Source organism: Larimichthys crocea, chromosome XI (genome assembly GCF_000972845.2).
Source record: "Larimichthys crocea isolate SSNF chromosome XI, L_crocea_2.0, whole genome shotgun sequence".
Taxonomy (NCBI): domain Eukaryota; kingdom Metazoa; phylum Chordata; class Actinopteri; family Sciaenidae; genus Larimichthys; species Larimichthys crocea.
In genome coordinates, this window is record NC_040021.1 from 21,465,832 (window position 1) to 21,492,142 (window position 26,311).

Sequence of the window (26,311 nt, forward strand, 5' to 3'; positions counted from 1 at the left end):
TAATGTTCTCCTTGTTGTTTAAGATCTTAAAGTCCCCATGAAGTCACATACGTCACCTATACTTCAGTATCTGGACCAACAATCACAACATTTTTCAGGTACCTGCACTTTGGGGGCGTGTACTTTTCAGCAGCCGCACCGGGTCAGAGCACAGCCTCTGAGACCAACGGGGAATAATGTTACACTCTCCTCCAAGGAATGAAGGCGCAAACTGCTAACTGCAGTTCGCTCAATCAGACTGACTCAGCTCCGGGATGCCAGGAGCCAAACCATGAGAACTACCTCAGTAGGCTTCTGTACTCCCTGCCAAACAGGTCAGGTAAACGCTGACACGGGCCCTTAGTGCTGCCTGCATGGCTTAGTGGTTGAGGTGTAACGCACACTCTCTCTGTTGACTACTGTAAACGCCAGTCAGTGTCCTCAACATGTCCCTCCCTATCTGCCTGTCTTTACAGGGAATGTAAATATGAAATAAAACAGCACTCTGGTACTAATGTTACTAATGTTATGAGCGCAGAACAAACAGGTTTGGCTGTGATTGACTGCAGCAAAAGGATCAAAATGAAGCTGAAACAACATCATGATGGTGATTTGTAAAACGTGTGAACTCGTACTCTGTCAGGTGTGTCTGCAAGACAACAAGCAAACTACTTGTTTCCTGCAGAGTTTGGATCGATCAGGGCTCATCTAGTTTATAATAAAAAACAACCGATGGCTTGAATCATTTTTTCTTTTCTCCAAGCAATCTCCTCTTACTGTGAAGTCGTATCACAGCGGCTGCAGACTGCTGCTGCAGACAGGTTGAGAAGCGAGAGTGAGACAAATCCACTTTTTAATCCCAGAGGTTTAAAAAATAAAATCGGAGCTGTCCTCCCGCCAGTGAACGCCTCCAGATCAGAGCTGAATCCAACCAGAGTCTGGGTGGTTATTTCTAAAGAAACTCCAGGTCTCTCCTCTACAGCTCCCCCAGGCTGCTGCGTCCCTCTGCTCCACCCGGTTGTCTACATCTTCATCCACATGTTGGACTGAAGGCCGACTGAAAGCTGCAGTGACTCACCGTTGCCTCTAAAGGCACAAATAGTATTACAAGGAAGAACAAGCCGAACACACAGACGTGTTTGATATAACGCCATTCTGTTATTATGAGCAGGTGTCAGTGCATTTGATTATTTCACGTGATTTGTGCATTCAGTAAGTTTGAAGTTGATTTCCTACCTTCCAGGCAGTCTTATTGATTTCCATTTATTCACTGTAGCATGAAAATCAACCTGCAGCCGAGTCTCAACTCAGATATTCATCACTGTGTACGTTCAGTTATCTTTATTTCTTGTCAAAGTACTGCATTTGCAGAGTCTTCTCATATATATATTTATATATGGTCAAGGACACCCGGCTCATTATTTGTCTTCTGCCGTCGATTTTCCAACAAAATGCAAAAAAACCTTATCTGCAGTGCAGTTCAACAGCAAGCCATTAATTCTCTGATGTCAAAATGAATGCACATTCATTACCACTAAGTGATAAGTGACAATAAGTCAAGGTAAGATGGATTACGTTCTGTAACTTTTCTAAGCTTCTCCATGTGATTTCCATACATCACAGAAATGAGCTGAAAGCACAGGCCATCCCGAAGGTGAAAATATGAATCTAAAACTTGAAGTTGGGGTTTAAAATCTTCCCGGTTCGATGTAGTTCTCTGGCGTATTTGCCCGTTTGGTCCGGTTTGTTTAGGCTGGTGCCAAATTGGAACTACTACCGAATCCATCTGCTGATTGTGGGAAGTGTCAAGGCAGTGATTTTCTAAGCGTGATACATGAAGATGAAGCGGAAAGCGGGGACCAAAAAAACTGCGACATGCATAATTTTTTCTTTGATCTGAGCCAAATGAACCAAACTCCGGTGGGATCTCAAAGCTTTGAAAAATGGCTTAACGCACCAGCGGTGTTGAAAACACCGGATTGGAGCCCATTGATTTCGATTCTTTTTCAGTTGTTTATTAGTTTTTAGTTCCTGGTGCTGTTCAAGATTCAGAAATAGGCCTGAAGCATTAAAACCTTCTGCAGTTTTATATTTGCATTAATTTATATGACCAGAGAAATCAGGAACCGGGACTGTAAAGGACAAACCAACGTCGAGCCTCCCAGCAAGGCACAGAACGGTACGACAAAAGCTCCGGAGAGACAAAGTGCAGCGTTTAGTCACCAAACAAGAAGCGCACAGCGAGCATGAAAAACAGAAGTTCAACATTCATCTTCTTAAATACCAACGAGCAGAACGTTTAAAACCCGCTCTGCATCTTCTTTAAGGAAAATGACCTCTAAAAGCTCTCCTGATGCTTTTAAGAAGCCACACACACACACACACACACACGCTCTCAACACGTCTTTGCTGGATAATCACAGGTTACAATCCAAGACAGTGTGTGTGACATTTATGACTAAATCTCACATTCAGTCGTCATCCAGTCTGATGACTGATGCAGAGAAAATGTCATTCAGACCAAGAAACACGCTCTGTGCTCTGAGAGCGCTCTGAGCTCGTACAGAGCTTTTGTTACTGATTAATGATTGACATTATTGTAACTTATTGATAAGTGTGATAAGAATGTATGTGTGCCCTGTGCTGGTGCCTGTATATGGATTTATTTAAAGAAATGATCCATGGTTAATGGACGTATTATTTCTTTATTTTCAGGCATTTCAGACTAAACCTTTAATGAATCGCCCTGATTGACTGACTCTTGATTGATTGACAGATCTCTGATGCGGAGTGGGAAGACATGTTGGAGGGCTTTGATGAGCGCGGTTACCTGAACGCTCGGCGCTGGAAGCCCGGCGACGACCCGTACACCCTGTACGCCTTCAACCAGAGAGAGAGCGAACGCATCCCCAGCAACCGCGCCCTGAGAGACACACGACACTACAGGTACACACACACACACACACACACACACACACAACGTAGACCTCTACACAGTTTGACTACTAGTTTGAGTCAGTGTGTAAGATGTCAGATCATGTGCGGAAACACCATCTGTACAACCCGAGGAACACAGCAGTCTATTGTGTTCAGTCCGACCTCTGGAGGAAAATGTTTATTACACAGTACACACACTCTACACACTCCACACACTCTGATGTATGAATCTGTCTACAGCACACTGCATAGGAATAAAGCTTATCAAACCCAAACTCCAGTAGCCTGCAGGCATGAACCAACATCAGAATACACACGTGACACTACAGATCAGCTCTCAGTATTACAGGTATACATACACACACACACACACACACACACACACACACACACACACACACACACACACACAGCCACACTAACACAGCAGCAGCAGCTCCCTGAGCTCGCAATTAATCCCCTATCTGTACTAAAACAAATTTAGATTATGGAACCCAACACGTTTTCATAGGAAAACCACCAAATTACAATCCGTCTGTCCGCTAAGAAATTAAATTAAACACCAAAATAGAAATCCTCTTAGCGGAGCGCCGTCCTCGACTGTTGGAAAGACGCTCGGCAGGAAGATAAGGAGCTTGCCACTCTGACAGCAGTCGCCTTCTTACACATTTCAGGAGATAAAAACTTCCAGGCACTTGTGGAAAGAGTGTGGAGAGGTCCAGACACACACACACACACACACACACACACACACACACACACACCTATCCTCTGCTCAGCAATCTTTGGTTACATTTTTTAATACTGTGATTTTATTTATTGTGTTTGACATGTTTTAGTTATTTTCAGCTTTTCACTGGATTACATCAGAATATTTCCCGTCCTGGTCTGATGAATGATTTCAGAGGTTTCAGGTGTTTTTACAAACGTACGGGAAAATAAAATCCAGTTTCTAAATTTGATCTGAATAGTTTTCTCTCCTGTGTTTTTGATGAACAGGTAAAAAGGAGATTATATGGTGTGAAATGACACATGAAAAACTAGAGTCGCTGTGAAATTACATCAGTGTGTCCTGGATGAATCTAACAGTGTGTCCACTGTCTTTACATCTCCTGTGAGGTTTTTGTTTTATGTATTTCATGCTGCAGCAAAAGCATAGGGATGTTAAATGAAGCTCACGCCAAACATCCAGCTGGAACATCCGTGTGTTCCTGTCGTGACTCTCAGCCGACGTTCTCTGTGTGATTAAAGGTTAGCAGGTGGTGGCCCAGCGCCCTGATAGGAAGCTGTACGTGGGTGTTGATTGGTTTCCTGTTTGTTCTGGCTGTTACGTTGAACAGGACCAAATCCTGGACGGCTGCTGCTGCTGCAGCTGGTGGAGGCGAGCTCAGCGGGGTTACGGCTCCACGACTCATGCAGGAAGTCAGAATCTGTCAGAATAACTGGCACGTACATCACTGTGTGTGTGCGTGCGTGCAACGTTTTGAAGTTGTATCCCGCAGATGATGTGATGTATGATGTCTGACTCAATCATAGCTTCGTCTGCTGCTTCTAACACACTGTGTGTGGCAAACTGCGGGCACGCACAAGTGTGTATGTTTGAGCGTTTCTACGTGTGCGCACATCTACGCTGTGTGTGACCCTGTCGTGTCGATCGGCTGCATCATCTGCTGTGGAGCTGACATAAGGCGGCCAGGAAGTGTGTGAACACTTGTGTGTGTCTCTGTGTGTGTGTGTTTGACAGAGAAAGTGAGAAGTGTGTGTGTAGGAGGCGGGAACCAGGGATACGCTTACACATTAATCTGTTAGCAGGGAGGTAGGGGGCTGATAGTGCTCATTTATCTCTTATAGGACAGCAATGAAGGGTGTGTGTGCATGTGTGTGTGTGGACGAGGGGGGTTTACTGTTATGTGATTATCTGTTAACTCAGTTACTGTGTAGCTGTAGATCTCAGGCGCTTGGCAGGAAAAGTGATAGCACCCCATACTCTGCTGCAGTGAAGTGAAGCCACCGAGGTTTTGTATTCTTAGAAACTCCTTCTCTTCCGCTGCACACTCGCTGACAGGCTTCCCACAATTTGGCTCCGTTTCCAAACGGGGACATTAAGTGGAAAATTCAAGGTGGTGTGAGTGACAGTAATTTCCAGAGAGAGCACAAAAAGTGAAGAAAAGTAAAATATTAAACGCCTGGCTGGAGGAGATTTGATAAGACATGGAAATGGAGCACTTGAAAATGATGTAGCATGCTGACTGCAGCCAGACTCCCGGCTAAGTTTTCCACTGACCTCCCATTATTTTGATACGTCCCACTGAGGATGTTCCAGTACAGGTGTCACAGTTTACCGGTGTGAGAAAGTGAAATATTGATATTATGTTAATAAAAAAGCAGCTTTGAAATCATCTGCCAAACAAAACACATAATACATTTTTGTGATTTAGCATCCAGAGTGTAAGCCTCCTGTGGTAAATATTTCTGTGTTTATTGTGATTAAGATGCATCTGTCCTGAGCAAAACCCCCAAAGAACAAGGTGCACAAAGCACGCAGGAATAAAACAGGCATGATCAAAGTGACAGAGATGACGTTGCTACTGGCTTCATGTTGGAGGAATTGAGTGACTTCAGTGACTTCAGTTGTGTGGAAGTGGTTAGTTGCAAAACATCAATTGTACAACAAACCACAGTGAAATGTGACAGGTAAGAGTAAAATGCAACAAATGTTGTTAACAGAATTACGCTGGAATACCATGATGTTATTTTAGGGTCCTATCACCGAACCGAACGAGTCCCAAATCTAATATTGTTCACAGCAGTGCAGAGGAAGCCGAGCAGCATTTTTCAAAGTCACACTGTTTATGTTGCGTCCATCGTTTTGAAGCAGGCTGCATTTCTATGGAACGTGAGTTGAATTTTGAGCCGCTGTTGTTTTTCAGTGTCTTTGGGCCGCGGTCAATGGAGACGTTGATGGAGTGACAGTGAGGATGCCGCCTGCTATCCGCTCCACAACATCTCCAGTTGTTTCGCTTATTTCTCTGAAGAGGATTTGTCATTTTTTCACCACCTGCCCAACTGATTTAGTATTCATAGAAACCGTATATATTATTTCACGTAGCATGCTGCACCTGCATATTTATGCTGGAAAATAACAGATAATAACAAGGTAGTTATTACTGAGATTATCATTATTCAGATTTACCCGATGGATAATAACAGACTGTGAAGTCATTACTGTTTCTTACCCCATTATTATCAAGTGTCTTTACTTTTTGAGTGACAGGTGATCTCTGGGTAATGTAGTGCCTCAGCACCAACTCAGCAATGAGCCTTAAAAACTAAAATATAAAGAGACACAGATACGAGGCGACCTGGTAGATTACCGCTGTAAAAGCAGGCTCCAGTCGAGTAGGCACAGCGGGTTGAGAGAAGAGGCTGCAGGTCAGTTATTTTCCCAGCGGGACAGCGATAACCTAAAGATTAGAGAAGCAGCGTCTGACCTGTGGACGCATGGCTGCTCTCCTTATAGCCTGCAGGCTGGAAGAAAAAGAAAAAATACCAAGATGCTTATTCCTGCATGCACTAAACGGCTTCCACAGGGACGAATGTAAAGCGAGTGTCATTCCTGCTTTCTTCCTTCACAACTTTTAAAAAATCATCATTCGTTGCAGCCCAACTGAGAACTACTACTACCCCAACTTCTCTGTCAGAACATAAAGTCTCTAAATATGAGTGACATGTTACATTAGTTCTGCTTGATAGTTGATATTAGGGACCAAGACAGTCCCTGTAGAAGCCTGTAGTGCATGAGTTTTATCTTCAAAGTCTGTTCACTCAGGCACTGATTTAAAAAAAACTGGTGTTTCTAGGTGGGAAGGTGAACCAGAGAGGTGTGGAGAGCTTTTGCTTTTAAAGCAGTGTTTCCTTTTTCCTGTGGGAAGGCGAGGCAGAGTGTTCGGGTTGTTATTGTGTATGGGAGGAGCGCTCTGTCACTATCTGAAGTTTGAAGGAAGAGGTGAGGAACGAGACGAGAGAAGAGTGCTTAGGTAGAGATGGGGAGATAGGGGAGAGAAGGTGGATGTATGAGGAGAGAAGAGGAGGAAAAGTCAAGAGGAGATTAGGGAGAGGAGACAAGGAGAGGTGGGGGAGAAGAGGCGATGGGGGAGATGCCACAAGCTGCTGAGAGGAGAGATAATTGCCACATGCAGAGCTTGAGAGGCTGTGTGTGTGTGTTTGTGTGTGTGTGTGTGTGTGTGTGTGTATAAAGCACTCCACTCCAGTGCTCTGCTATTATCTCGGTGAACAGGGGAACCTCCCTCCGTCTGCTCTCCGACAGACAGACAGGCTATAAGCCCAACAGCCGCTCCACCGCAGGGATTAGATCCAAGACCGAAGACAATGAGCTGATACAGTACGGAGAGGAAACGTGTCTTACACTTCTACACAGCGCGTTGATATGGCAACAAGGACTGCTCAGGAAAACAGTTGTAATGCAAGACAAAGGGAAACAGAGAGGAGATGTGTTGTACGATGTGAGATAAATTATAAGAAAACTTTTAGAAGAATACCTTGGAGTCTTTTATCTCCGAGTGTTTTTAAAGTCAGAGTACACACTCAGCACAATCTGCGATGATCCAATACAGCACCTGTGTCATGAAGCTCGTTTCTGTTGACACTGTCAGAAAGGTAATAACTCTGCTCTGTGTTTATTGCTGAGCTCGTAGTTTGCAGCTGCATCCTACTGTCAAAAGTTTGGACACATCTTCTCATTCAAAGATTTCAAAAACTGAAATAACACATGTGGAATTATGAAGTAATCCAAAATGTAAATAAAGAAAAATATGTTTCATGTTTTGGATGCTTCAAATTAACCATTCAACTAAGTAAAGAGAAACAACAGTGAAACATTACTTTATGGGGCGGTCGTTAGCGTAGTGGGTTAGGCGGCCGCCCCGTGTGTGGAGGCTTTAGTCCTCACTGCAGCTGGCAGGTTCGAATCCCGCATTGGACGGCCATTTACTGCGTGTCACTCCCCCTCTCTCTGCTTCCTGTCTATCTTCAGCTGTCCTATCAATAAAGGCATAAAAGGCCCAAAAATAATAATCTAAAAAAAAAAAAAAAAACATTACTTTATGACATGAAAGTTCATTTATCCAGAAATTTGAACCATCAAACATGATGAAATGTGTTGAGGTTCAGATTCATCCTGTGTGTGGTCACATTACGGTGGAAACACTACGGTTCTGCAGGTTGATCGGAGCAGAATTTCTCACTTTATTTTTATACTTTTGGAAAGTTTATGTTGCACCAAGCTTCCCAACATTCACGTTAGTTTTGACATCTGAAAACCTGTGTAAACAAAAGCAACACTATTGGCACAGTGTCATTTGGGACCGTTTAAATCAACCATATGTGTGATATATTTGAATAAAAGACAATAAATCATGTCTTAAAATAACACGCATAATAACTCCTGCTATATTCTAACTAAAACAATCGAAGCGTCCACTTGTCACCACACTGAAGCGTTGAAAGTGTCAAATGATCAGTTCTCCTCTGAAGCACAGCTGAGCAGCACACCACCCTGCGAGCATTTGTGATTTTCCTTGTTTTGCCACGGCGGGAGACGTGATAACGCTCCACTGTTTTTTTGTTGTCACTGCTCTAAAATGGAGGCACAATCCGCGTATCCATCGGCAACCAAAGACAGGCCTGTGGAAAAAAAAATCAACGTTTACTGGTTGGTTATTATTTCACCGCATTGTGAGCCAGTGATCCTTGAACACTAACTAGATCATTCCATCATTGAATAACCCCCGTCCATCTCTTAGTGTGTTTGTGTCAGAGTGTGAATCTGTGTGTGTGTGTGTGTGTGTACACTGGCGTCAGCGTCTTTCACACTCAGTCAACCTCTTAGTCATGTTTCCATGAATCACAACATGTTAAACATTAATCACTGTATTAGCTGTGGTGCCTCCCACGCCGACGCTCCTCATCCCTCTCAGATCACAGGCCACGAAAAACACAAAGAGGAAAAATCCACTGAACTCTGACACTGAGCAATTTTTAGTTTCCCTCGTCAAGCTCGTTTATTCGACTGCTCCGGTGATGAACGATCACAGTCTGGTATCAAAAGCAGATGGAGGAAACATAAATCAGGAGGGCTTTACAGTCTGTACATGGAGTGACCCCCTCTGTCCTTAGACCCTCTTTAGGTTCGAGTGAGGAAAAACTTGCCCACAAAAAAACCTTTAACAGGGAAAAAAGGTGGAAGAAACCTCAGGAAGAGCCACAGAGGAGGGATCCCTCTCCCAGGACGGACAGACGTGCAATGGATGTCACGTGTACAGAACAAATCAACACAAACATATTGTACAATTACAATAAATGATAAAGTCCTATGGCAGCACAACTAAAAACTTAATTCACTGCATTACTTTATTCACTTCCTCCAAGTAAACACGGATTCTGTGATTTGCAAGTCAATATATATATGTCTAGACGTTTAGATTATTGAGGCTAACTCTGGTTATAAAAGGGAAAGTCTGCTCAGATGGCGAGGTTGTTTCAACCAGTCTGGCTCCAGACCTCTGAATATCCACCCACATCTCAGATACTTTTCGCTGATTTAAATAGTCTGATGGTGTGCTCATTGACAACTGTTTGTCTGTCTGATAGAAAACAACTTAGGCAACCAGGACTTTGTTTGATATGGTTGACTTTAGAGAAACAGCATTAGATAAAATTAAAAACAGGATACCAATGAGTCTGAGGGTGTAACCCCTGACTTGTTTTGGAGCCAGCCTCTACTGGCCATTCAAGGAACTGCAGTGTTTGGATCTTCCATGTTGGCGTCCAAGAAGAATCTCTCTGAGAGAACACACGATGACTCTTGTCACGTTTCCTGTTTACACTGAATGTAACGAACAGCAGAGAGCTCTCTGTGAGGCGAGGAAATCCCCTTGGTGTATTGTGGGTAATCTGCTGATGTGGAACCTGAGCTGTGAAGAACCCCGGTGCTCTACAAGGGCGCACAGTGACAGTGACGCTAAGCGGCTTTACCGTAGCTAGTGCCTCAGCTAACCGCCCTGCTCTGTCTCTGAGACGACTGCATGTCGAAACAATCACCGAGCAGACGGCGTTACAACTGTATCTGCTCCGATACCTGATTAGATTTGTTTGGCTCTCGTTTCGCCTCAGTGTCCTCTTTTTTTTTTTTCATCTTTTCTGCAGCGGCTTCCTCCAAGTTCCCACTTTTCTCTCTCGTATAATGTGCTTTGTTAATGAGTGCAGAGAATTAGAGGGAATTACATTGTGAGAAAACACACAGAGCGTTTGAAACATGAGGCAGAGCTGGGTCCTTGAAAAAAGACTGAGACGCTGGATCAGAGTCAGCCTCTGATGTCTCATTGATTTCACCTCTTAAATCCACTTCTGTCGCCGAGGCGAGATGTAGAAGAAGCGGCAGAGGCAGATTAAAGACGGCTCTTGTATATTTCAAGCATGGATAGTGAAACTTAAAGAAACAGTCCAACCTGAAACATTGGACACAGTTACTGGTGTTGTGTTTCGCACTGCTGGGCCCATTGGGCCCATCTGTTTCATTGCAGTCAGCAGAAGGAGACAACACAGGAGGAAGGATGAAGGCTAAAATACACTGCATGCGGAACGGCTCCGCCACAGCGACGGAGTCGATATGTTTCAATGTTAGTCAACGTGTCAGCTCACACAGTCTTCGTCCCCGCTGCGTCACGGCTCCGGAACGACTGCGGCGTCCGGCAGCCCTCCGCAACACATACGCAGAGCTTCTATTTTTCACGGACGCCGGAGCACGGCGCATAAATTCGGCACAGAGCAGACCGTGCAGGGAAGGAAATCAGCTACAAAATACAAAATAAAACTCTGGTTTATTTTTTAAAATAAAATACTCCACGTTCACCGCGGATCGAGTTTCATTACAAGAACACGTCATAATGGGCGGGGGCGACCTGAAGTCAACAGGTGAGGGGTTTTCAGGCGTAATCATTTATGACACCTCACATCCTTTTTATAAGGACGCCAGAAAAAAGATGCGGCGTGGGATGTCATTGCAGGAGTCAAAGAGACTACAGCCGGCAATATCGCGTGATTATGCGTGAATTCGCAAGATCTCGTGCGTTCTCGCACCTGAGCGCATCACAAACGGATTATGTGTGAGTTGGCGGACGGCGGAGTACGCAGCCGTTCCGCATGCTGTGTATTTTCAGGGTAAGATGCCTATCAGAAGGCAGTCCAAAAAAGTAAATAAATCCAGAGGGGCAGGCAGGTGAAAACACAGGTGGCACAAACCAGGCAGAGCAGGTACAGGTGGCTGGAACACAAGCATGATTAACTGGCAAACTGGCCGGTGAGCAAATGAGAGGCAGGTGTGCCAGCAGGGGGGGGTGATCGGGGAGTGTGAACAGGTGAGCAGGTGGATGCAGGATTGGTGGCAAAGTCCGAGGGCATCTGGTGGACAGGTGGAGAATGGTAGGTCTGGAGAGTTCTTCAGAAATACCTGATGGGCCTGCAGGGAGGACGTGGGTGGAGGCGAGGACGGAGGAGATGAGAGATGATGTGGTTTAACGTAACATAAACCAGTAAGATGAAATTATTACAGTTTGAGACAGGAGGGGCACTCTGTCTGCACGCCCACTCACTCTAAAGGAGCACAGTCATAACTTTAGCCTGGCTTAAATTAAAAAGTTCATGATACTACTAATACTGTTCACACCCTGAAGAAACCCACAAACCTCCCTGATCAGGCTCCTCTATGGTAACTAGTACTGTACCCCACCTGTCTGCTGCATCTCGTGCATCATTGGCTCCTGTCAGAGAAGAGCATGACCTAACAAGCAACGCACAGAAAGTATACTGCTAAATAAAAACGAATCAAATGATTTGTGTTTATGATTGTCCAACATGGCCTCCGTGCAGCAAACATATCAATATTAGAAATAAATGAATCCAGTTACATGCTGTGAAATATGAAAGTTATTATCAGTCTGCACTCATTTCACACCTTAATGAAATTTATGTACCGTCTACCTCGACATGGCTTCAGGTGGATGTACATGAGTGTGTGTGTGTCACAGAGGTTGTGGCAGCCATCGATTGGCCCAGTCACACATCGATCCGTCTTCATTGATTGGCTGGTGTAAGTGCCTGTCAACCATCCTGTCACCGCCGCTGCTCACAAGAAAGATCACTCCGACATCCATTTCTTCTTGTCTGCCTCTGCGCTGTGTGTGTGTGGTGTGTGTGTGTGTGTGTGTGTGTGTGTGTGTGTGTGTGTGTGTGTGTGTGTGTTGATCCTCGTCAGTCTTTACCATCTCTCCTCTTTCCTTCCTCCTTTCTGTGTCTCCGTCCTTCTTTTCCTCCGTCCTTCTTTGCTTCAGGCCATATTTAAATTGAGCTGCAGCCAGTGAACAGTCAATACTGCCTGATCCCTGCAGGTGTGTGTGTGTGTGTGTGTGTGTGTGTGTGTGTGTTAGTCAATATAACAAATCCAGTTTTCATGATATTTTTTCCATGAATGTTTGTTTACAAATGAAGTAATCTGTGATCTGTGAGACAGAAGTGAGAAAGTCATCTCAGGTGTGAAGACGTGACTGTGAATGAGTTTATGTTTACTGTAATAGTGAAGCATGAGATGCAATATTTCATTTATTTATGAGTCGGATCATTTTATTTTGTTTAATTTATGTTACTACATTAATTTCAGGGATTCATTGATCCGACTTTTTCTTTCCTAATACTGAATCTGTTAAACTCAGCTCAGAGGAGTGAAGGTGCTGAATGAACATAGCTGATAATGACACTGCCAAAATAAAATACCTGATCAGCTTAATAATGTCCTGACGCTGCATCAGCTGCATCTTTAACAGAAGCTTTTGTCCACAGCTGCAATGAGGTGTCGGAACATTTAAAGTGCATTCATTGTGACAGCTCAGAGCGTGTTTGGTGCTTGTGTTTGGAAGTTATGAAGTGCTATCATGGGATGACTACGTGCAGTCTGCTTCTGGTTCTGTTGTTTTGTCGTTGAGGAAACAACACAACGTGATAAATGTGCCCCAGCTTCTGATATTTGGTATATTGCTGCCACATTGATGGTTGTTATTCAGCAGACACCAAACATCGAAACTTTTCTTTGTTTTCCTGTTTTTCCTATTTAATTACTTCAAGTGGTCAGCAGTGAAAGGATGAAGTCATTCTGTCTGTTCTGTGGCCGTTTGCTGGTCCACTAGGCTGCTGTGATGAGCAATATAGCAATGTTATATTGTTACGTTAAAACCTTCTATATTACAGTATTATCATTATTATTACCAGCATAATTACTCTAATTACTTCATGTGTTGTCTCAGTTTGTTTCTGAAGTCTGTGGAGTTGGTACAGACACTTTCTGCAGTGCTGGGTTACTGCTGATGATCCTGCGAACAGCTGGATGTAAGTTCATGCTGAAGCCCTCCAAATCCTCTTAATACACATGCGCGCACACACACACACACACACACACACACACACACACACACACACACACACACACACACACACACACACAAACCAAACCTTGCACGTAATCGCACACAACAGCACCTGGTCTCCCCTGCTGAGGTGTTGATAATTACAAGTAAAACACTGCAGTAAACACCCAGCTACACGTGCTACACCACACAACCTACACACACACACACACACACACACACACACACACACACACACACACACACACTCAGGTTGAGGAGTTTTTTTTTGCAGTTTGGAGCTGCTGTTCTAAAGCAACATGCAGCCTTCACTAATAAAAACAGAGGAAATGCATAAAAACTTAAAAAAAAAACAAAATCACCTAGATAATTAAATTAATGAATGAAAGACTGAATAAGTAGATTAATGAAATGAATTGATTAATGAGATCAGATGAATAATTAACAAGCGAGCGAGGAAGTACAGCAGACAGAATAAACACAGGTGACAGAGCAGACGGAACAACAAACTTACAGAACCGGAGTGTTAGAGGGCACGGAGATGAAGTCGACATCGCACACTTCACTCACAGGAACTAAACCCAAAAAGCTTAACTGGGTCTGGATCTTTATTATTATCAGATGGTGAAACAAAGGAAACAGCTGTCAGTGAGAGCCAGACCAGAGCCATATGATGGCAACATCTGTGCATTAATAGATCAAATTATTACGTGTTTAATGATCTGTTCGTGGGGATCGGTTAAGAATATAGAGCTGCAACGTAGGATGAGTCTCTGGTTCCAGAACCAGGTTCTCTGGTACTTGTATCAGAGACTCTTACATCTAATTTCAGTTGTAAAACACAAGTCCAAACACATGTTGCCCAAGTAATACAGCAAGTGGTTTACTAACACAGTGCCCATCCCTTCTGCTGAATGCTGATGATTGGATGATACTGCCAAAATGCACCTTGGGTGTTGTAGTTAACTTCTCCCTGTACATGTATTTATATACACCTTCAACATTTTATCAAAGAAGCATACATTTTTAAAGCAGTAGTTAATCTTAAGGAGCGATGACTCAACCAGCAGAGTTTCATGCAGATTCAGGCTGTAGAAGTTCTCCAACCGTGAGTCACGTTCCAAAAAAATGTATTTCACTTATTTTGGGAGCCAGCGGCTCGCAGAAATAACTTCTCCGACTCGGTAGATGCTTCTTGGCCACGAAAGCAAGATAACAAGGTGAAAAAGTGAGTGTTCATTTCATTGTTTCTACATTTAGTTTCATCTCCTGCTGCATGAAAAGAAGTGACCGTACAGACACATTGCACATTCCCTGCATTTGTTTTCAGGCATATTTTCATCAAATCACCTTCTGTAGTGCAGCGTTTACACAGTTCATCATAAAGGTGATCATAGTCTGTATTTTCCACCAGTCTCCGGGTTCAGACCAGTAATCTTTGGATCCAAACCTCAACTGTAAACTGTCGCCTCAGTCAGGTTGTCCTCTCGAAGGTCAGTGAGCCGAGTGTCTGATTGATCTCCCCCTGTGACTGATTAATAATGCACACGGACAAACAGCCACACATGACCACAGTGTACATATTAGCCCGCTTGTTCACATGAACAGACACACATCAACGGTGTGTTCTCCTCACGCCGCTCAGCTCGGCCGTTTCAGTCGGCTGCTCTGTAACGATCAGGGAATTTAAGCCTGAACTTGTTTCCTCCTTCCGGCTTTAGTCGAACAACTGCAATATGTTCCAGCTCAGCATGATGAAGTGCACAGACAGCGGGCTGAACCAGCTCACATAGATCCTGCTTAACGCACACACACACACACACACACCTTCTTGGTGCCCTAAGGAAGATCACCATTAAATAACACATTAAATTCCCATGTTCCATACAGTGGCCCAAAATGTATTTTTCATGCTTTTGGTGCTAAACATGTAACATGCACAGGCATTAATCAAGTACATGAAAACAGGCACAAACAAATACACACATTTGAGTGCTTGAATAAACACACACACACACACACACACACACACACACACACCGGAGGAGAAAATGCAGAGATGGACCGGGAGTGTTTTCCTTGTTTGAAGTGATCAATAATGACAGCTGAGAAATACACAGAATACAGATGGATCATCAGCTGACGTCGGATGTGGACCGTTCATCAGCTTAAATCGAGCGTGCTGAAATATATAGATGTTCTAGCCAAGTGAAACATCGCCTCACATTACACTACATTTAGCTGACTGGCTTTTAAGTGGCTCGCTCGGGCATGAAGACTTTGTCAAACATTAGTTAACACCCACACGAGGATGTGGAAAAAAAAAAAAAGGATGCCAGTTGTTTTGTTGCTTTTGTAAAGTTAAGGTGTTTAGCCAGTAGAGCCAGCAGGGGAAGATTCATCGCCCACAGCAGCATTATAAGCAACTAAAAGAGGAGCACAGGGGTCAAATAGGAGCCACATATAGATCTGTCTGCCATGAATATACAGAACATTAAAATACCTTTAATAGCCAGTTAGCATCAGGATTTCAGCAGCTTTGGTGCCTGAAGACAGATTAATGTCCAGACCTTTTGTTATATAAGAAGACAGAAGCACAGCAGTCTGTTCTGGGAGTCTAATCAATGTTTTAACCAGTTAAAGAAGTTACATCTCATACTTACTTTCACACCTCGTATGTGAGCTACTTCCAAATACTGGAGATCCAGAAGCATAACTCCTAAACTGATCATCTTAAATGATAAATATAAAAGTATAAAGTGGGAGACTTGTTGTGATCATCTTTGGATAACAACTGAGGTCTTAATCTGTTACCTGAATGTTTTTCTGTTGTTATCTGTAACACAACGAGACATTTGTTAGCATTGGAGTTTGAACTCATTTGGGTCCAAAGTGACCCATACTGATCACTGTGTGCAAAATATTGTTTTTTATCGGCCTGGTTTGAATCGGGCCAAGTGGAGCACAGGCTGAAATTTGAGGCCTGAGCTGTTACTCTAATCATCCCTGAGGAGCTTTCAGACGACAAGTGGCACCCACTCAGACGCTGTTCATTTTCAATCAGAGGCCTGCAGGTCAGGGCAGCTTGGCAGGCGTCGAGGGGAACTGGCTCATAATGTCTCTGGCACATGGCTGTCAGGCTCCAATTGGATCCATTCAGAACCTCTGAGGTAATCATGCAGGGTTTAACCACGGAGTGGACCAATCATTGTGCGGTACTTCAGCCAATAAAATGACCTTGATGTTTGGGACACTCGTTGTTTAAAGAGACACTTCAGGCATCAGGTACAGCAGTGAATCAAGACAGAGTGTAACAGGTGCATTCTCAAAGAAATGAAGGCAATGATGACAACAGTGACTGTGGATTGTGACTGTTACTCTGTCATGTCGTTTCCATGCTCGCCTGCTGAAAGCCTGTTTACCGGCTGCTGTGTGGTGATTGTTTATGTCCCATCCAGAAACTGAAGAAAGTGAAAAATGAAAATTCAACATCGATCAAATAATTTATGAAAATAAGAAGTCTTGTTTTTTTTCTGCAGTTAGTGCATTTTTGTATTCAGTTTTTTGAATCAACTGATCTAAATTTCAAATTAAAAGCACGCTCAACACTCAGGAATTTATAAAAATGTCAAAGTAATACGTGAATGATATTTATATTTCTCATAAATGTTTCATGTAATACTAATCTCATCTGCACAGAGCTGCAGCATCATTTAATCCCATTTAGTTCGATATGGTGATTACTGCAGTCCGTCTGGATTAAAGGAGGCAGTTTAGATTAGATTTAATTAGACCAGATTAATGTCCATTTGATTTAACTTTGGTGCTTTCTGTGGCAAAATCTGGGTTTTGTAGCTGCAAAAATAATATTTTACAACAGTACAAGCACTGAAATAAATATAAACAGTTTGTTTCTGAATGGTTGGTAATGAATATGCACGTCGTCCAGAGATTTCAAACCTCTTTAAACTAACATGATGTAGTCAGATTATAGATAAACACATTATCATCACTGATCAGCATGCAGACTGGACACCGGTTCAGCTCTTCATTTCTGAGGATGCGTGTGATCGATGTTCATCATTCAGAGGGATTAAAAGAAGAAAAAAATGAAAGCCATTCAGCCAGGATCACTAACCGGAGGTGATAATATCATTCCTTCCACATTACATTCTTCTATAAATTCATGGATTGTAATTTTCTGAATTGGACTGAAAGGGAAGTGAGCGCCTGGGAGAGACAGAAAGAGAGAGACGGAGTAATAAAAGTTTAATGGAGGGAGGAGAGACAGAGAGAGAGACAGAGAAAGAGAGATGGATCAGGCGATCTCCCGACATGACAGCCTCATCAGACAACGGTGTGTGTGTGTGTGTGTGTGTGTGTGTGTGTGTGTGTGTGTGAGAGAGAGAGAGAGAGAGAGAGAGAGAGAGGAGAAAAAAAGACAAAGAGAGACAGGAAATTGTTCTGTCAGGAACTCGGGCTGTTGTATCATTATCCTACGAGGCGCTCTGCTCCTGTCTGTCGTCTTCTCCTCTCTCTCTCTCTCTCTCTCTGGTCTCATCTGCTCTGCTGTCCAGCCGTCTAATGGAACAGTCCATGCAAATAGCTCGGGTTAATAGAGCGAGGGACAGGAGAGAGGAGAATAGGGGTGGAGGAGAGATAACACCAGCGTCCGGCGCCTCTCCTCAGCTCCACCCATGCTGCCGCTGCTGCGAAAATGTCAGGCGGGATTTATTCTAAAGCTGTAGCCTGGAAAAAAAAATCATCCTTCTGGTGGTCATTACAAGTTTATATGTCATTTGGTGTCACGGATTTCAGACTCTACTAGAGATTCAAAGAGCAAAAATCCTTCATAGCTGCAGTAACACATGAAGCAGACGTCATGTGCTGTCAACATAAAATGAAAGATTTATTAACACCGAAGACATGTTAGGATTTAGGATTCTATTTTTATTCTTCTTATGTTTTTCCTTCGGTGCTCCAGCATTAACATTTAATCTTGTTCATGTCTGTGAGATTAAATTTCTGCGTTTTCTAAGACAAACATGGAACAAACACCCGATCAGATCAGATCTACAGTATCTACAATCATCGCTCATCAGGTGTGTCAGCAGCTTACGCAGATACAGTTTGGTCTCATTTTGATATTTTGAAGTGTTTATCCGTGACGTGTGATGTGAGTGAGTAAAGAAAAATTATCTTTACATATTTGTAATTTCAGACAAGACAAACCTTGATGGAACGCTACGCCCCGCACAACCATTTCTCATAATAAAGGTACCGCACAGGTATAAAAAAGATGTTTACAGTCTGAAATATCACTTCAGGCTCTCTGCTTTGGCTTCTTCCCCCTGTAGGAGACGAAAGCTTTCAACTCTAACGACATCACAATCACCAAAACTGTTTTTTGTACCAGGCTGTAAACATGTTTATTTCTGCTGTGAAGTTTTGAACATGGGGACTTATGGAGACTGACTCACTTCTGGAGCCAGCCTCAAGTGGACGACAAGAGGAACTGCAGTTTTGGGCACACACAGAGATCACCGCTTTGTTTGGACATCCTATTATTAGTATATTAGTATATTTGATCATATTTTAGTCAGGCGTGTCTTCTTTTCAGACCTGTACATCAACATCATCGTCAGGTTGCCGCTCAGTACATGCACAGATAAAGAAAACAAACAGCTATATTAATATAAATCAATATGTACTGTATGTGACACTGTAACATTCGTAGACAGTGAGACAATAATACTGAATGATTAATGTAGCAGCTTGCTTTATGTAAATGAAGTAGGTGGATGTGATGCACAGCATGATTTCTGTGTGACTGATGATATTTACATCTCTAAAAAAATATTTAAACAACTAGAATAATGACAATAGATAAATACACCTGCTGCTAATTACAGTGGAGTTAGTTAAGAGATGAAGAGAGCTGTGAAGCACGTCCATGACATCAGGCCAGAGGAGAGAGAAAGAGAGGCCATGTGGTTAAGTGGAGACACAGACTGGGTCACGTTCTGCTGGCAGAGAAAACAGCTTCTCGTCTTACCACCAAGACGTATCGTCACTACCTCGATATAGAGCCGACACACACACACGCAGAGCAGAAAGCATGATGCATCTTTAAATAGCCGTCAGCCCGGCGGGTCCAGACAGCCGTAGACTGACTGCAGCTCCACGCCGGACACTGACTGACAGCCGCGCTCAGGATCCAGCAGGTGCTCACTGCTGCATTTGAAATGTTCATTTATCTCTGTCAAATTATTCATGACTCTCTGCTGTAATTAGAATTGCGAGGACACTGTAAAATCTGACCAGCACTGTTGTTGTGATGCGCTGATTGGTTGTATGTTACAGTAAACACACTGGCTTCAAGTCCTGTGAGCTTCCAGGAGCACACATCGTGTCTAATAATAATAATAATAATAATAATAATAGCACAATGAATACTGCTCATGACCTTTCCCTGCACTGAAGGATCACAAGATGAACACCTTCATTTCCTTCCTTGACCTCATAATTCATCAATTATAGTGAACATATTTTTTCTTAATGTGACACTTGATCGCTGCTCGTGGCCTTTGCTCTCTTACACTACAGGACAGCGTGCCGGTGTGTGTGTGTGTGTGTGTGTGTGTGTGTGTGTGTGTGTGTGTGTGTGTGTGCAGTTAACAGGCCTGACAGTAGCTAACTGAGCATCGATCTGCCCTGCAGGGACAGAGGCTTCAACCTCTGCTAGCTGAGGGCTGCAGATCGCTAATTCCCTTTAATCAAGTCCACTACTGTAATAAAGAGGGTGTGATAGAGGAGAGGAGGACGAGGACAGACAGAGTAGGACATATATTATTCATATATTAGTTTGTCTTATTGCATCTGTAGCCTTTTACTAGTTTTGACCACCATGAATTTTTTAATTCACGTTCAGTGCCTTTCTTCATCGTCTGTGATTTGACTTCCACACAGTCTGACAAAGTAAAAGTGTGTGTCCTGCTCAGAGTTCAGTTATTAAATCACAGCACACCATGGAGCGTCTCTCCCGCCGGGCTGCTGACAGCGCTGTCTGCCGAAGAGTCAATCCGTAGAGGAGGTCGTACCACCGCGTGGTTCGGAAGTGGTTTAGTCGACTCCTCTGGCAGTCGGCACCGGAGCAGAGAGCGTCGTGCTGCCTCACCTCACGCTGTCTGGCATCACGCTGCCCTCCACTTCTATCACCCTTCTTCACTTCAAAACAGCCACAAAAACTGGGTCTTCTCAACTGAAGACTCGAATCATCCTACAATATATACTGCACACGTTTTGACATATCACATTGAATTTATTATATCTGTCATTCTAAACATTTATTTACTCTGAGAAACTCTTTTCGTAGGGATGTCTTTTACACCGTGTTGTTCACGTTACTGCTGTAGAGGAGTCATGATTGGATGTTCACTGCAGAAATATTTATGTTTTTTTTCTGGTGGATGGACATGAGTGAGAAATTATGTCTGTACTGTAGGTCCCATGCCTTGCTCAAACTGAAACCTTCTCTTCTTTGCTGTTGTTATTGTAGTGACGCCTGTTCTCTTACCTGCAATTTAAGTTCATTGTAGTTAGCTCCATCATTACTGTTATAAAAATTAGGGTTACACAGCTAGTTGGATGTTTTAAACTTATACAATGTTTGTTCTTACATTATATGTTCTTAGGGCACTTCCCTTTATTGATGTTTTACTCAGACTGGCAGGGTAAGGTAAAGTCCAGGTTAACGTATAAATAGAGGAATTTGAGAACAGAATGAGTCAGGGAGATGACATCAAGATTGGGGACATCCTGGCTACTCTTTAGGAAATAAGCTGTTTAAAGGCATTATATGCAAATTGACTGTTAACAATTTACAGGGGTTGAGACAGCCCATCTTCAGGAAAATGTATAAAAACCAACTGTTAACGCTCCTCTGGGAGCCTTTTTCTCTGTAACCCCTTTAGGGGGTTGCACTGTGAAACGCTCCTCTTGTACAAGAACAATAAATTCAACTTAAACTTTGATGCTTTGAATCCGATCCTCCTTATTTAAGGGTTGTTCTTTAAAATTCCCTTAACAATTACATGCAGCAATAACAATTTTTGTTTGATTAACGGGGTGTCGCTGGCTAATTACAGTGATATTGTTCTACCTGTGGTGCCTTACTTGCCTGATTGGATCAGCTGGAGGTTAAATGTCTAGCCTAAAGTCGTTTTGGTTACAATCCCACTGCCACCTTCTGCTCACAGCCGTGAAGCACATTGATGACACGTTTCTCACTGATTGGTGCCTCCAGGCCGCAGTGATGTCGTCCTCAAAGTATCGATGACACGAAGTGAAGCAAGGCGGACCCCTGCATAGCTGTCAGCACAGAGGAGACGGGGCTCCATGTTAACGATGCCCTCTGAAGCAGCACAGGAAGTGAGGAGCGAGCCTCTGATTGTTCGCTTTGATTCACGCAGCAACTTCTGCTGCTCATCCCTGTCGCGCCCTTTATTGTTTTTCTCTTTTCATTTTGTATTTCCTCTTTTTCTCTTTGGCGCTTCCTGTGTGCAGATAAAAGGATGTAAATGATGATGGCTGCTGCTGTGTTGACGGCTGAAGCTCAGATAAAAGAGTTTGATGATGGAAAACCAAACTCTGCTTTTTTTTTTTTTTTTCTTTATCTCTCTGTCTGAAACTCATTTCTTATTCCTCGCGATGTGTACTGCACTTGTGTTTAAGGTCACATGCTGCAACACTTTCACTGCAAGACAAACAAACTCATGTGGACCTTGAAATACTCTAAATGTAAATGCCCGTCCGGAGCTCCACTCTACTGTACTGTGTGAATAAATAACCTTCTCCGGCGTGAGCGGCTCTGAATGCCCCCTCCGTAATGTATGCGCACTACTTTAAAGAAAATGGTTCAGTCAGCACACATGCATCGGTAACTGCTGAATAAAAAAAAATCCTTAATACTCCTCGGATGTCCTTAACTGTGATTATGGGCCCTTTGGTGCCGCAGACCAGCCGCATTGCTGGACTTGTAATCACAGTGAGGGACGTCCTCTGTGGAGTTGGAACACAATGCTTTCACTGCCTCAGGTGTTCGTGCTCTTACAGGCGCTGCTGCGTGTTGTTATTGTTAAAGGTATTATCATCTGGCAGCTTACATTGCCATTATTTCTTTAATTACTCCTGAATAATAATTGGTAGTGAATACAACAGAAACTGGGAAGACGGTGCACTCTCAGGCTCTCAGACTGGAATGCGTTAAAGAAAGTTACAAAATTCTATGATCTGATTTTATTTGACCTGGAGATGAATCATCAGGTCCGCTTAATAAAGCATGATCTATCATTTTGTGGGGATCTTCTGTATCTTCATCATCGTCATGGATCCTGACTGAAACCTGCATGTTATTCTTGCCATCACTATCAAAGTGATATCATAAACAATGTCACAGACTTCACTTTAACTCAGAAGGTTCGATTGGATACGTGACCCTCACATTTCAACTAAACATCATGCCACCAACACCAGATTCACTGCATACTGTCAGATTTCCTTCTCACTCTAAGCTGCATGAATACAAACTCTCAAACACATATTTATCCTCGTGTACATATACGAATAACCACTAGGTCAAGACTGAACCAGCTGCCAACAATAGCCAAGCTTTTAAAGGATTTTTAAATTGTGTCGAGTTACCATGTAGCTGAGTCGAGTCGAAACAGACACGGCTGCAAAAGAAACCAAATGCACCAGCAGCATTATTAAAACTGTATGAAATATCTGCAGTATCTGAAGGCCTTTGTTCTGTTTCCAAAAGACAGAGGCAACAAAGGTGACCCAGCGGTACACCAAGGTTTGCTGGATCCATTGTAATGTGGCAGCAGAGTTCGTTTAATCCCTGTCCCAGTGCAGCCTAATCCAAATGGAGCGCTGAATAGTCCTAAAGCTAATAGCCTCCCAGGAGCTTCTCCATTGGCTCTGCCGGCAGATTAATACAAGGTCTATTCCAAGCCGTTTCCAGTCTGTGACTCTGTGTGTGTGTGTGTGAAATTTCTTTTTGGCCTGCTCAGCTATATCTTGCTCTGTCTTTGTTATATTTTTAACCCTGAGTTATCCAGGCAAGTTGCCCATAAAGCCTTTTGTGAAGCTGCTACTGTGTGCACCTTCAACGTCAGTAAAGGAGACGAAAACTCACCGTCAGCGTCTGTCAGTGCAGCAACTGAGGCGATACACTTACATGTCATTATAACACACACACACATAAAGTTAAATGTATCTCTCTTCACATGAGCGGTAAGATTAGTTCAGCCAATCACGACACATGATTCAAGTTTTTAACCAGTAAACTCAACCAGTCGCAGCAGATGTTGGTTCACCATGAGCCGGACTCTGTTACTGCTCGCTGTAACAGAGAGAGTGAATGCAAAAGGAAAACACCGCAGCCCTTTCTCTGTTTTCTCTGCTCGTGTAGCATCAGTTTAAAACATATTAGCATCTTTCTACACAGTTTTATGAACAGATCTTTCCAGTGGTGGAATGTTCAGAAACAGTGAAGCGCTCCAAGAAAACTCTCTACAAAACCTTTTCTCCCCGAAGCTGTGTGTTGCGTTGTTGGAGCGCACACTGCTTAATGGGACTGCACTGTGTTTTGATGTTTCTGTTGGTTTGGAACCGCACTGTCGAGGCAGCCCCCACAGCCCCACGTGAAAATCCATCCTGCGCCCGTACACCGCGCTGCACAACAGAAATCCAACATCACACTCACACTTGCTGCACATCCTCCCACCTGGAAGTAACTGATGGATTTTCCAACTGCGGCGACTAAATCTACCCATGAATTAAACATTTTGTTCAGCACTTCTCTCAGTATCAACAACACTGTGCTCCTGCAGAACAGTCATGCACCGGACTCCCACCTCTACTTCCACCCGAGCACTTGTTTAACCAGTGTGACCGAATGAAGTCTAGCTCAGACTGGACTAGTGTTCTCAACAAGATGTAATTTAAGACGTATTGGGGTTTTTATACACCCATTTTAAATGACTGACTTTCCTCTGTGGTGTTATGGGGGTAGCAGTGAATGAATAATGAAAATAATCTGAAGCTATCTATTTTTAATATCCAAAACACTGAACACTGTGAAATCTATATTGTTTGTCCAGTTCCAATCATAGAACACTAATGACTTATTTGACATGTGATGACGGTCAACATGCAAATAAATGTCTACTCATAAACTCAGAGGAAACTAATAGTGGGAAGTAAAACTAGTTCAAATAAACACAGGAGAATATTTCTTGTGAAATCAATAAATCTGCTGTCCTCTAGCGGGCCACATGCTGGTTCAGGCTCTTCTTCAGTTTGCAGTCGCCTCTTTGCACTTCTTTCTCCCTCTGTCTCCTTCCTCACTCTCTACAGCTCCACTGCTCTCATAATCCATGACTCCTCCTTCCCTTTAATCCAACTTTCCCTCCTTTTTATCCCTCCATCCGTCTTCTTGTCCCAGCACTTCTGTCCTCCATCTTTCTCTCAACCATTCCTTAAACTCATTCCTTCCTCCGTCCTGCCCTCTCTACATCAGTCTGTGCCTCCTTCTTTCTTGCTAATTCTTTTTTCAATCCAGACCTCCTTCTCCTGCTCCTCCTGCTCCTCCTCCTCCTCCTCCTGCTCCTCGTCCTCTCTCTTCTTCTCTGCTTTGGTATGAAATTGGTTTCTAAGTGATTTATGAGCGATGAGAGGCTTATAAAGAGTTTATGCTGTAACTCTTCATTACTTTACTATTAACTGCCTTTTTCTGTTCTGTGTGTGTGACTTATGAGTGTGTGTGAGTGTGTGTGTTAAAACCATTTAAAAAGCACCTTATAATGAATTCGGGGCCTGATGGATGTCATTAAGGCAATCGTCGCAAGAATTCATTACTTAATTTCGTGTTGCTCAATTCTCAGGCGTAATAAGTGCGTTAGCGGGAGAGCGACTTTTTTACGGTCTTTAATAAGACGTCTCACAACAAGCCAGAGGACGATCGTAAATAAAAACAACTCGCCAGCTCCCACGTACACTCACCTGCAACGACTGCAACAGCTGAGAACAGGGAAAAACAAATAGCCCACACAAGTACAAATGACCCCGTCTCTGGTATTCTGCCGCCTCCAAACAACCATGAATGTGAGACAGACTGAGCAAAAACCAGATTTCTGCTCATAACGATGTTACTCAGTGATGTAAACATGCTTTAATTGAATCCATCTGCACTCCAGCAAACAAACAAACACCTTTCTCGATGTCTATTCCTTTACTTTCCTCTCTAAGCAAAGTGTTTAGTGGTTTATATTTCCCGTTGAGCCATTTACGCTGTAAGTTATGAGCGTTTTGCTGCTAACGACAGCCAAATGGCCGACACGGCTGCCGTCAAACTCTAAATGTGTAAATCGAAACTCTGTGCTCAGCCTGCCACAATCAATATCTCGTCCTCGGGACAGGAAGATATCATTTCTCGGCTCAGTGTGTATGTAAATGTGTGTGTGTGGGATCACATTATGCCGCATGCTGGGGGGCATGTTGACATGTTGAATGCTGCAGGCATGAATACAATGTAGAGCTGAAAAGGAAAATCAGTGTCATTTATTCCGGCGTGTGGATCAATTACGGAGATCGCCGGCGGCCAGAGTTTGTTTCGGCTGCAGGCAGCAGATAGGCAGCAGACAGACACATGCATGGAAAGCTTTTGTTACACGGATGTTATATATTATGTTACGTTAATAGCTTTTCGTTGCGCTCATTATGCAGGAAAAATCTAAATTTGGTTTGGATTTTCTCATCTTGTGTTTTTATTCACTTCTCCTTGATTTCCTCGAAGTACTGAGGTAATGATGTACGCCCCCGCCAAGTGACTTAAT

The 26,311-nt window shown here is 43.3% G+C and overlaps 1 protein-coding gene across 4 annotated transcripts in view; it reads left to right on the plus strand.

The window, feature by feature from the left end:
• The window catches only part of galnt14 (UDP-N-acetyl-alpha-D-galactosamine:polypeptide N-acetylgalactosaminyltransferase 14 (GalNAc-T14)), a 137,107-nt gene that overhangs the window by 27,611 nt on the left and 83,185 nt on the right, over positions 1–26,311 (plus strand). For all 4 annotated transcript variants that reach the window (XM_027284511.1, XM_027284510.1, XM_027284512.1 and 1 more), the window contains one exon: positions 2,756–2,925. In XM_027284511.1, the coding sequence (XP_027140312.1) occupies positions 2,780–2,925 (146 nt within the window). In that variant the 5' untranslated portion in view covers positions 2,756–2,779. The remainder of the gene's footprint in view (positions 1–2,755; positions 2,926–26,311) is intronic.